Genomic DNA, 13,381 nt, shown 5'->3' with positions numbered 1-13,381 from the left:
CAGCAGTTGCAGAGCAGTTTTCACATATGGCTGGTAAAGTCAGGGGTCCAAATACTTTTATCCATATAGTGTATGTTTGCTATGGTCAGATTTTCCCAAACCTTTGACTCTATGGTGTATTGATTTTCCCCATTTTCTAACTCACATAGTTAATCATATGTTATCCAAAGACAAAAAAAAACATAAAAAAAGTGTTGTATTGTCATAAATGAAAAAAAAAAAAGGAAATACTTGGTCCCTGGATCTGCAACCAACACATCATCCTGTAGAAGATTGAGCGCAGCTTGAGTCTTGCCTTTCCACAGCAGGTTAGTGGACCGAAGTCTCCTTGGTAAGCCTGCATATCACATAAAATTATTTGAAAATTAATTTTGTTTATTAAGTGCAAGATTTGAATATATGTATAAATGCTCTATGGATTGGTTTTGGGTAAATCTGCTCAAGCCAATCATATTAAACCCCATTTTTATTAGGATAAAAATCCTTTTATTATTTAGTTGGAAAATTAACTGGGGGATTTGTATGTTAGAATAGGATTACAAATTGCCATATATAATTTAAAACTAAAATAATATGAATAGTTTATATTTGGATAAATAGTAATTTATGAAGCAAATGTATAAAATGTTTTATTTAATTTCATAGCATCTAAGAGCACTTAGACATCGATTAAAACTACACAACCTGAATGTACTTCAAGATAGGAGTGAAAAAGAAGGTGGAATCAGGGTGTGGTGTTCTAAAGTGTTGTGCAAAAAGATTGTTTGGAGCATGTTGACTAAATGAGTCAGAAACCTGAAAACTCATATTCCTCACAAACAGGCTCAAAGAGTGACCCAGACAAATGTTGAAAAATTAAGCATTATTTAGTGTAAGTTTATTCAGCATTAATTTCAGCATTATTAATATCAGTAGTGGTAGTATAACAGTTATTTCATAAAGATACTTACCGTAGTAATGAATTTGAGAGAATGTATAACCAAGATTAAAATGATTAATGTGCAATAAGCATAAAAACATATATGGCAGAATATAACCTTCACTTTTGCACCAAGCATTATGTGAGCTTCATTTATGTGTATATATATATATATATATATATATATATATATATATATATATATATATATATATATATATAGGCAATATAGGTAAATCTTTAGTAGAAGAGTATCAAAAACACAAAATTTTGAGGCGTAAAACAGTAATACATAAAGGCACAAGAAAAATACGAGAGGCTTTTAAACTGGGTATCAGCAAAGAGAAAATCACATAAGTATGTGAAAAGGATGAGGAGGTGGTCAAGAAGGTATTTACTAATAATTAAAATTTTTTTTTATTATATCACAATTTGAGCTGCAAAAAAAGGAGTGCGAGCCACTTTACAGATGTGTCTGCTCAGAAACGGGCTCAGAGACGGGCTTTAAGGTTACCAGTAGGATGGACAGAGCCAGCCACACAGGACACATGTACAAAATAAGTTAGCAGAATGTTGACACATGTCCTAATACAGAAGCCCTGTTGCAATGAGTGAGGTCTTAATAAATTCCTTTAAGGGCCACATAAAATGACTTTTTTTTGCTAACAGGTCTTTGTTGTAGTTTTTGCATGCAATGTCAAATGATTTAGGAACAAATCATTATTGCATCTGCCCTTGCATATTAGCAGTGCATCTCTTGGCATAGTGCTTCAACTACTGAGACCACAAGTATCCATTAAAATTAGATTTGGTGATGCAGGAAGCAAGGCACTGAGATGACCAATCACAAGCTAACAAGATAAGCTATAGGACAGAGACTGGAAGATCTGAGAGCTCAAGGCACAGCTCTGTATCAGCAAATTTATAGCAGTGATGCTTGATTATACAAAGTCTCTTTTAGGTGAGACTGTTCCCTCATGCAGAATTCCCAATCAGAAGCCATGAGTACATCACTTTATGCTGAAAACTTTGAATGCACGCACAGCTGCCTACAATGCCGGGCTGTAGACCGGAAACATGGATGAATACCAAGTGGCTTCTTACATGCTTGTGGATAATGGTCAGTAAAACCAAACGGAAATGTAGGGTCAAGATTGGGACCCCATTTGAACTGGAAGGTTCCAGAAACTACAAACTGAAACCCCTACCATAAACAATGATTGTCATTGATTTTCAGCACTCCTGCACTATAGAAAAGGATTTTGCACACGGTATAGTTTCTGTAAACATAGCTTTATAGAACAACAATTCCAAAAAGTTAGGAAAAAATTTTAATGTAAATAAAAAAAATGCAATGATTGCAAATCTCATAAAGGCATACATGTCTGCAAATTGTGGAACATTTTAAAAATAATGTTCCTCAACATCAGATTGTAAAAACTTTGTATATCTCTTATACAGTACATAAATCATGAAAAAGGATAACAAATCATTTTTTAATGAAAATCACTGCATGGACTTAGAAACAGTGTTTGTGAATACTGTTTATGATCCACAAATGCAGGTTATCATACAAAGGTTAAGCCATATGTGAACATGATCTGAAAACACTACCATGTTCTTTGGGACATAACTCATTTAAAATCTACTGAGGCAAACATGGCTTTGTAATAAAAGAGTTTGAGTGCTGCCTACCTACAGTACCTGCAGTCTAGATCTTTCACCAATGGAAAATATTTCTAGAATAATGAAACAGAAAATATGATAAAGAAGACCCATTTTTTTATCATATTTTCTGTTTCATTATTCTAGAAATATTTTCCATTGGTGAAAGATCTAGACTGCAGGTACTGTTACATTTGTGTTTAGTTTTTTATGTTTTTTAGTTTTTTATGCTAGCTTTATTTAATGCTTGATATTTGTTCGGTTTTATCCACGTTTCTGATTGACAGAAACGTGGATAAAACCGAACAAATATCAAGCATTAAATAAAGCTAGTCCTGCTGGGTATAGTTACATACACCAACCCTATCTAAATGGCAGAGGAGGTGGTGTTGCAGCTATTTATAATAATAATCTAAGCATCACATAAAAAACTAAACACAAATGTAACTGTCAGGAGTCCCCCTGCCACGCCCCCTTCGGCGGCTGTCAAACTAACCCTAACCCTAACCCTAACCCTCTCACGGCAACGTCCTGCCTCCAAGCTCCCTGGACGGTGACTGGTCGCCCCTGAGCTTCCTGGACGGTGACGTTGCACCGACGAACCCTGCCGAGGTCATGACTCAGCCTTTGTTCTCAGTCAGGGGTGTCACTCCATCTCTGGGCTCCTTCCAATGGGTCTTCCAGCCAGTAAGCCCCCGTGATAGCTCTGCCCTGCCTCCGGTAGTCACCAGGCTCGTCTCTCCGTTCCAGGTCCCTGTGGGTGATGAGGCTCCATTCCAGACTTTCCTGGGTAACATTGATCCGTTCCAGGTCGCCGGGGTGGTCGTCGCTCAGCCTCCAGCCATCACCGGGGTCGTCGGGCCAGTCCGGGTCTTTGTGGTGGACGTGGCTCCGTTCCAGGCCTCCGGTTTCCGTTGAGGGCATCGCTCCGCGGCAGGTCTCCCCTGGTGATGTCACTCTGCTCCTGGTCTCCGTGGGGGATGTCTCCTCACCTCCGGTCTCCGCCAAGGGCGTCTCTTCGCTTCCTGTCCCCGCTGGGGTTGTCGTCCTGCCTCTGGTCCTCGCCAAGAACGACACTCCGCTCCAGATCTCCGCGGGGACCGTTACTCCGTGCTGGCTCTCTGCAGGGGTGGTCTCTTCGCCTAGGGCCCTGCCCTGCTTTCCCCGGTTCCGTGGCAGCGCTTACCGGGTTCCCATAGGCCCTGAACGGATGGATGGGCCCTTCTTCGAGTGCCCTGGCCCACCAGGTGTGCTGTGGGTTCGGGGCGTCGGGTACCGGGTGCCGCCCCTTTGGGAGGGGTGGTGGTGTCAGGAATCCCCCTGCCACGCCCCCTTCGGCGGCTGTCAAACTTCGGCATTCCACAAAGCACCTCGCTCATTCTCCCGTGCGTGCCCCGCCCGCACGGAGCTGCTCGCAATCGGGCTTCATGGGGAACAGCTGGGGCTCGTTTCACTCGCTCATCCCCAGCTCCTATAAAAACCCCACATTCACCCACACTCCCTGTCCCTTATTGCATGTTCGTGTTGGTTCATGTCGGTGTGCTCGTACGTCCAGTTATCCCGCTACGTACATTCCGTTTCGGACTCCTTGCACACTCCACGGCTGCGCTTCTTTTCCGAAGCTCCCCTCGGACTATATTCGCGGATTATCCTGAGTAATGTGAGTCCTTTTGTGTTGGCTCTGCCTTTTGTAAATAAAGCTTCTGTTTGCCGTTACTCCGGCTTCCGCCGCCGTACCTCGCCTAACAGTAACACATTCAAAGTTCTTCACACCAACATAAAATATTTTGTGACTGAAAGCAAGTCTAGTCAGTGAATTCCATAAATTTGTATTTATAGACCCCAGTGCCCCACTCTGATTTTCTCATAGAATTAGCAGATTTCATCACAAATCTAGCTACTTCTTTAGACAAATCATTAATTGTTGGTGACTTTAATATTTATTTTGATAAGCAGGAAGACTCCTTAAGAACAGCAGTTGTGTCCCTGTCTAGATTCAGTATGTATTTATCAGAATGTTATAGGAACACTTATAGTAGTGGACACATGCTTGATTTAATACTAACATTTGGATTTGATCTAAAAAATATTGAAATAATTCCACAGTCTAAAGCTATTTCAGATAATTACCTTATCTCTTTTAAAATCTGCCTCAGTCATAGCAAGTACACAGCCACATTAACGTGTTAAGTGTACATTCATGTCAACTACTGCAGCAAGTTTTATTAATAACCTTCTGGAGTTGTCAACATAGATTTCTGTCTGACCCCACAGAGCTTGACTGGGCCATTGAATGCCTGAAAAAAAATTTGCACAGTGGTATAATGATCATACATGCACCCTAAAACAGACCACTCAAAAATTAGAACGTAAACAGCATCAAACCAAATTGACAGTATTTTAAATAGTATGGAAGAAGAACCTCCGGAGTTATAAAAAAGCTCTTAATGCTGCTAGATCAGCATATTACTCTAACCTCATAGAAAATAACAAGCAGTGTTGGGCAGTAACGCGTTACTTTTTACATTAACTAATACTGTAACGCGTTACTTTTAAAAATAAAGTAACTTTGTTACCGTTACCGTATGGTGCGTTACCCATTACTTTTTTAAATAAATTAATTTCGGCTGAAGTGTAGACTACAGCTTAACCTGCTTACAGCAGCGTCGCATTGTAGGATTGGTGGATGAACCACTGTAGACCGGAAAGAGACGCACTGTAGGATTGGTAATTTACCCTCTGTAAACATGAAGAAGACGCACTGTGGGCGTGTCTCTGTTTATTCAGGTCTGTGCAGCAGTAATGGTGAGTCGAGGCGAGAGCAAGACGAGTTTCTCAAATTGAAAATATGCTCATTATTTCACTTTAGTTGAGTATAAAGACAAAAACTTTTAAGTCAAATGTAAGCTGTGTCTTTCTGGTTCAAAGCTCGTATCTACTGCGATAAACAGCAACTCCAATCTGTTAAAGCTCCTCCAGGACCTCCATGCCTGAGGAGCTAGAAGCTAGAAGCTAACCCGGTGTTCTGTTCTACGTTGTTGATAGTTTTCCTACTTCAGCTGCGAAAGGAACATTTTCAAGAGCTCAACACAACAGCAGAAGCCACTTTAGTTTTTGATTCTGAATATATTATTCAGCTTGTTTTGTTATTTATTTCAGAAATCCTTGTGATATATTCAGTTTGTGCTGGTCTGACTTTAATAAAATAGTGTTTAAAAATTACTTTGTGTTTAAGTCAGTTTTGTGTTTGTAGACCATAACGCATAAAAGGGCATTAATGGGAACATTAAAGAAGGTTCTTTAAAAAAGTAACTAAAAAATTAACAGTAACGCATTACTTTTTGGTGTAAGTAATCAACAAAGAAACTAAGTTACTTTTTGAATGAAGTAACGAGTAACTGTAACTAGTTACTATTTTTTAGTAACTAGCACAACACTTATAACAAGCATATTCCTAGATTTATATTTATATTTAATACGGTAACGAAATCTACAGGGAATAAAAGCACTGCACTGACATACAAACCATCAATAGGTAGTAAGGATTTCATAAACTTTTTTAATAATAGAATTTAAAACATCAGGCAAAAAAATCCAGGCGATTAATATAAACTCAAACTATTTTATAAATTACACTGTAGATAGCACTATAATAATAACAATCAATTACAAAGTTTTACTCCTATTTAAGAGTATGACTTAATTTCGTTTATTTCCTTATGAAAACCATCAACTTGTATACTTGATCTCTTGCCTACAAGTTTCTTCAAACAGATACTTCCAAAAGTAATTCAACCTGTTCTAAAAATAATAAACTCTTTCATTAGCACTGGTTATGTGCCTAAATCTTTTAAACTGGCAGTTATCAACCTTGTCAGCTGTCCAAGATTCTAGAAAAGGTTGTAGCACAGAAATTATGCTCATGCCTACATAGGAATAACATTTTTTAATGTGCATTCTTCAGGATAACAGTGCGGGTTAAAGTGTTAAATGACCTGCTATTGGCCTCTGATCAGGGTTTTGTCTCCTTACTTGTTTTGCTCGACCTTAGTGCAGCTTTTGACACAATTGATCATAATATCCTCCTTGCTAGTCTAGAAAGGGAATAAAGGGAACAGCTCTCTCCTGGCTTAGGTCTTATATGACTGATCGCTATCAGTTTGTTGACGTAAATGGTAAGTTCTCCACACTCTCTGAGGTAAAGTTTGATGTTCCGCAAGGATTTGTCTTAGGCCCACTGCTTTTCTCTTTATATATGCTACCTCTGGGTATAATTATACATAAACATGGTATTATCTTCCATTGCTAGCCCACGTCTGTGGTGCATGATAACCAGGAAATGACACATCAAAGGTAGGTTAAAAGAAACTAAAAATGATATAGGTTGATGGGTTAAAAAAGCCTTGAAATGACAAGAAACAGGTTGATGGGTTAAAAATGGCATGCAATTATAAGACTTGATCTGTATTGATCATGTCACCAAATAGATTAGCTTGAAAAAGTAGAAAGTACAGATATTTGTGTAAAAATGTAATGTGTGAAAATAAAAAGTTGTAAGAAAAATAAATAGTGAAGTAAAGTACTGATACCAGGAAAATGTACTTAAATACAGTAACAAAGTATTTGTGCTTCATTATTTCCCATCTCTGGACTGACTTGGTGATATCACTAGAACCACCAAACAATAATTAAAATTTGAATTTCCATTGCCATGACAATAGAGCAAAAGAATTTAAAAAAAACCAAACACAACCAGTGAAGAGATACAACATAAATATAAAAAAAAAAAAATTAAACCCCAATAGCCCTAGAGTTAAATGTCCTTATGAAAACATTTGGTGACTTGCTAAATGCAGGGCATTAGTTCACACAAGGGATTATCTAACTAGGTTAATGCGTGCTACGAAATTCCTGAAGTGCTTAACAAATAACTCTTGTAATATTATAAGAAAAGCACACTGACCAAACAGAAGGTAAATAAGAGTTTACAAGCATTACAAGCTACTAAGTAGTAAACTTCATACTGTTGTTAAAATGTAGGACATTTCGAACATGTTCACAGAAAAGGTAAAGGGAAACAAGTGTTATATACTGCCCTTTGGCAAAAACGGTGAAATCGCTTTATTGAGTGATATAATAGGAGAATAGGTTTTACTGCTAAATTCACATTTAGAGAAGTGTTGGATTAGAATAGATCATAAAGAAAGAAAGAAAGAAAGAAAGAAAGAAAGAAAGATTCAAATGTGGCATGAAATTAACTTACCAGAGAGATGACTGGCCATTCTACGCAGGGTGACTGAGGATGAGCGAATTGGTACTTCACTACTATCCAGAAAAATCAGACCATCTGTTACATATTTCAGCTCTGAATTTTTTCTCTTCCCCAGTGGGTTTTTGATGGTGAAGTTCTCCACATACTTCTCCAGTGGGTCATCTAATGATCCCACTTTACCATCCTCCCATAGCCGGTAGAGCATCAGAGTGGGGAAGATCTTGGATATGCTAGCAATCCTACAAACAGCAAAGAACAACAATTACCCTAGTCAAAAGCACACATATGAAGGTTTTGTTGAACAATGTGTCTAACATCTTTGACAGTCAGTCTCAAAAGGTACTACTAGGACTTTATTCGGCTTCTAAGTTTGTCCCTCAAGAAAAGAAGTGGTATAAAACTTTAGAAGAAGTCCAGTAAACTGTTTTGTGGCTAAGCTCTTAACTGACCAAGTTCTGCTGTTCAAATACCTCCTGTTATAAATAAATACACAAGTAAATAAGTAAATAAATAAATAAATAAATAAATAAATAAATAAATAGTTACTTGAGCACCACACTGCACCAGAAACTACAGTATAAACATGATTAACACAGACTACAATCCCTAACACAACAACAACAAAAATGAGAAAGCAGGAATTAGGCTAAAACAACTCATATGTTTCCATTTGAGTTTAGGCTTCTCTTTTGTTAAGTTTAATTTGGTTGTCTTACAAACATGTGTGCACCAGCAGGATACATCATGAGCAGAAGAACAGATTCTTCATTCTGGTTTTGGCTAGTGAAATCTGTTTGGCATCAGTGTGGCTCAGTCGCAATGGGTATGTTGAGTATTTATTTTGTATAGTCATTGCTAGCTTTGAGAAACAAAGTATGACATTATGACATGAATAAAATGTTTAAATATGTTCAAAAGCAAAGCATGATGTAGACCATTTGACACATACTGAGAGGGCACCTGTGTGCCTTTTTATACTAAAAAGCTAGTAAGTGAATTGTAGTTATTTTTAAACATAGAAATCATTTTAAAATTATCTTTCCTAGATTTTGTATGTTGCCAAATTCAGCCATTTGTCTTATGTGAATAATGTTGTGGTGTTGCATTTGTCTAGCATCTGTGTTGTCAGATATTACTTGGTGATTTGGGATTTTCTCTTGTGTTGTGTTAGTTTTATTTTATGCCCTCTCAAATTAAAGTTAATTAAGATATTGAGAAAGTCTTAAGTACTAAAGTTAGTAAGTGAGTTATAAATTAACATAATATTGCTAAAAATAGAGTTAAAGACCAGACAATACAAAATAAGCTGACAATAGGTTACCTTCTCAGTAATATATATATATATATATATATATATATATATATATATATATATATATATATATATATATATATATATATATATATTCAATATTATATTCTATTTATATCTTTAATAAAAATGGTAAAAAAAAAAAAATGCACACACCGTTAATCGTGTGTTAATAAAATAAGTGGCGTTAAAATCTTTTCCGTTAACGTTATTAACACGTTAACGCAAATTCATTTTAACAGCACAAATTTTATTATATATTTTTATTAATAAATAAATAAATAAATAAATTAATAAATAAACAAATAAATTAATAAATATGTAAAATTTAAACCTTCAATGCCACACACATTTATTCACAACATCCTTTCTTTACTCAGATAAAAAAAAATTTAACTTGACTAAAAATAATTTTTGATCACTAAACATTTGTTTTACTGATGCAGAAAGTCTCAAATCAAACACTGAAATTTGCCATGATGCAGACATCCAGCAACACGCTGATGCTTTTTATGGTTTTTTCCACATAACTAATATCGTACAGATAAGAACAATACATGATTCAAATCTATAAAGGGCCTACTTTATTTGTATACACTTATAATAACAACAAAATGCTGTGCTTTTGTAAAATAAAGAAAACATATTGGGTGCGTTCTCTGTCATCTCTCTTCACAGACACAAAAATATAACAACCAGAATTTTAGTAAATACTTGCCTCACGGACATAATTGATATATGTATAAAACTCTTGAAATGTCTAGGTTTAAATAAACCAGTTCACATAGATAACAAATATTCTCTGTTTATGTAATTCGTATGAAAGTTTCTCTGGCATCATCTAATTAATCATCCCTGTGGAAACATAGCAAGAGTTCTGTCTGGTGTCCTGATAATTTTCCGTAATTTAAAACACCATGCTTACTTTAAAACTTTAGTTTTTATGCTCTATGTTGAGTATGGTTTCACTAATAATAAACATACATTTGCAAAAGGCATCCAATATTTTTCCATGCCCATGTTGATTAAAGTATTAATTTACGGTACATTTAGAACAGATAAAAATGCTTTGCTATGTTTCCACACAGACGGTTTGAATTGCCGGATGTATACATTGGCAGAATTTGGTGCTTGATTTGATACTTTTACTATACTAATACTATACTATAGTATTTATAAGTATTACTAATAAAACTCTTTATTAGTGGTGCTTAAAGAGCAAATTCTTCCGGACAAAACTTCGGTGTGTAACTCATCCCACAGTTTTTTCCCCAGCACCACGAATGATACTAAATAATGCGGCCTGTTCAGGTAAGGTGTGCTATTACTTTTCTAAGGATTTGGCAATTTTTTTCCCATATAAAAAGAATGGGGCAGAAAACACGTGTGTCATATCTTAGCCCTCGAGCGTGGATTAACATACATTGACACATATATAGTGACACATATATAGTGTTTACTCTTCTGCCCTCCGGCAGGCATTACAGATGCCTCCGGACCAGGACCAGCAGACTAAAGAACAGCTTTTTTTCTAGAGCTGTCTCTTTAGTGAACTCTGACACTCACTGATACACTACCACATTTCCCCCCACACCTCACACTTTGTCACTTTGCTAATGGACTCTCTGAACAAAAACTTATGCTCATCAAGACACTGATCATTTCTCACCTCACACTTTGTTATTGCACGGACTGTTTACACAAACCTTTGCTCATTTGCACACTGCTCTTTTTTGTATTGCTGCTCACCATTGTATATATACCTGTTCTCTGTTTATAGTTATAGCAATATTATGTTCACCATTCACATCCTTCTATAAATCTCTGTGTATAGTAATAGGCATCTGTATATCATGTTTATAATACATATATATATTCATCTGTATATTATTGTTCATAAGTACATATATATTCATATTCATCTGTAATTATATTCATAGTATATATATATATATATATATATATATATATATATATATATATATATATATATATATATATATATTAGTCTGTATATTATGTTTTTAGTGCATATATATTCATCTGTATACTACATTTATAGTACATATACATCTTTAAATTAGTCTATATTTCATTTTATTTAACTATGTAAATTCTTGTAAAAACTGTATATATCCTGCACTTGCTGTTATTGCACTCTGGTTAGACCCAAACTGCATTTCGTTGCCTTGTACTTGTACATGTGTAATGACAATAAAGTTGAATCTAATCTAATCTAATAAAATGGGTCAAAGCCCACAGACCCCAGGCATGCCATGCATCAAACCAAAAAGCCCAGTGGGGGAAATTGCATAATGGGAGTTGCTCTAAACCCCACACTCAATGTGGGAAAGGGGGGGTTGAGACAACAAAGTGAGTCACAAAAATACAGGAAGGAGACATGTAACATATCAACGGACTCACCCCAGCATAGAGAGTTGCACTGTGGGTAATATAGTGATGTCACATGATGTCACCTTGAGCTGCATCCCCACCATTAGCCAAAATAGGCAAAAAAATTACTTGCTCAGAAATAGTCGTGTGATATGTTAAAACACTTTCACCTGAATCAATAGCATAACATGACGTCATAGACCACAGCCACCACACAAACCTATTAAACCCGCTCCAAACCGGACATGTGAAACTTTAAATTGCTCGGCACAGTCTGGGGAATCTCCCGCGGAGTACCATATCGATGCCGCGTGACGTCACATGGGTGGAACCATGCAAAAAATGTGAAATGACAAAACTCTGGCGACACTGGCGTGTGACACGTCTAAACACTTGGCACAGTAAAGAGAGTCGTTTGGGAGTGAGCTTGCATGGACATAGAGCAATTAGCCACCAACATTTCAGCTTTATTAAAAGTAAACTTACTGTTACGTTTGAAAAATATTCTAAACTTAACAACTAACTTAACAATCTATTGTATAATAAAGGTTATTTAAGTGTAGTTAAAAATCACAATACTGCTTTCGCATCATTAATCCTTTTCTTCATTCATCTTTTAATTTAATGGGAAATGCAGTTTAATTATTTGTTTTGTTTTCAGATATTAAAGTTTCAGTAGTGCAGCTACTGCTTCTTCTGCATGCAGATACACAGGCAATTTATTCTGAAAGAGAAGCATGCAAATAGATCAATTAGAACCTTTGAAATGATGTCTGTAGCTTGTATTTGGCACTCTCTCATTGCATATGGGCATCAGTCCATTAAACAGAGAAAATCAAATAGAGGCAATCGGAGTCCAAAAGTGATCACAGTCTGTCACATGGATGCTCCTTAAACTGTGGTTTAAATGGTAATTTGATTTTGGACACTGCTGGTGAGTAGTTGCATCTCTTAAATTTCTGGCCAATATTTCTCAGATTAAAATTTACAATACAATAAAATCTGAATTGATATATATTATTAAGATTATTATATTAAAAATAAAATTTACAAACACAATTTCAAAAAAGTTGGGAGCCTGCAAAAATATTATAAAAAAAAAAAAAATACAATGAAATGCAAATCCCATTAACCTATATTTTATTCAGAACAGATCATACATATCACTTTTTTTAAACTGAGGTTATTCAGTTTAAACTTAAAAATTTTTTTTAATTTTATAGACGCAATATGTCTTGTGACAGGGCAGCAAAAGGCACGTTTGAATAAAAAAATGCATTGCATTACAATTATTGGCAACAGGTCAGTAACACGAAGGTATATGTTCACCAATATGTAAAAAACTGTGTCTACAAATTGTGGAACTATTTCAGAATAATGTACAACATTATATAACATTACATCACATAAAATTGTGAAGTCTTCAAATGTCATTATTTAACGTACATAATATCATCAAAAGATCTGAGAATCTAGAAAAACCTCAGTGCATAAGGGACAAGATCAAAGTTCATTTATAGTGGGCTGAGGCAAAGTGGTCAAAATTAAAAAAAACATTTTTGGAAACCATGAACACTGGACTGTGAGCAGGGCTGTCAGCTAGAATCTTGTCTCAGACACAAACAACATTCCTCTCACAAAACTCCAGCAACTGGTCTCTTCGGTTCCCAAATGTATACAGACTGTTGTTAAAAAAGAGGGGCTGTTACACAGTGGTAAACATGTCCCTCTTCCAAATGTTTTAAAACGTGTTGTGGCTATTTAATAGAAAATTACCTTGTTTTTTCTTTAAAGTGTTTTGAAATTAACATTTTCTCAA

The 13,381-nt window shown here is 35.9% G+C and overlaps 1 protein-coding gene across 5 annotated transcripts in view; it reads right to left on the bottom strand.

Moving 5' to 3' along the window:
* Positions 1-13,381, bottom strand: part of lactbl1b (lactamase, beta-like 1b) — a 99,637-nt gene that overhangs the window by 5,421 nt on the left and 80,835 nt on the right. For all 5 annotated transcript variants that reach the window (XM_046874915.1, XM_046874916.1, XM_046874914.1 and 2 more), the window contains 2 exons: positions 7,848-8,095; positions 232-337 (listed from right to left, as the gene is read on the bottom strand). In XM_046874915.1, the coding sequence (XP_046730871.1) occupies positions 232-337; positions 7,848-8,095 (354 nt within the window). The remainder of the gene's footprint in view (positions 1-231; positions 338-7,847; positions 8,096-13,381) is intronic.

This window comes from Silurus meridionalis, chromosome 19, assembly GCF_014805685.1.
Source record: "Silurus meridionalis isolate SWU-2019-XX chromosome 19, ASM1480568v1, whole genome shotgun sequence".
NCBI lineage: Eukaryota > Metazoa > Chordata > Actinopteri > Siluriformes > Siluridae > Silurus > Silurus meridionalis.
Note: the sequence above shows the minus strand (reverse complement) of the source record. Positions and strands in the feature narration are given on the sequence as shown.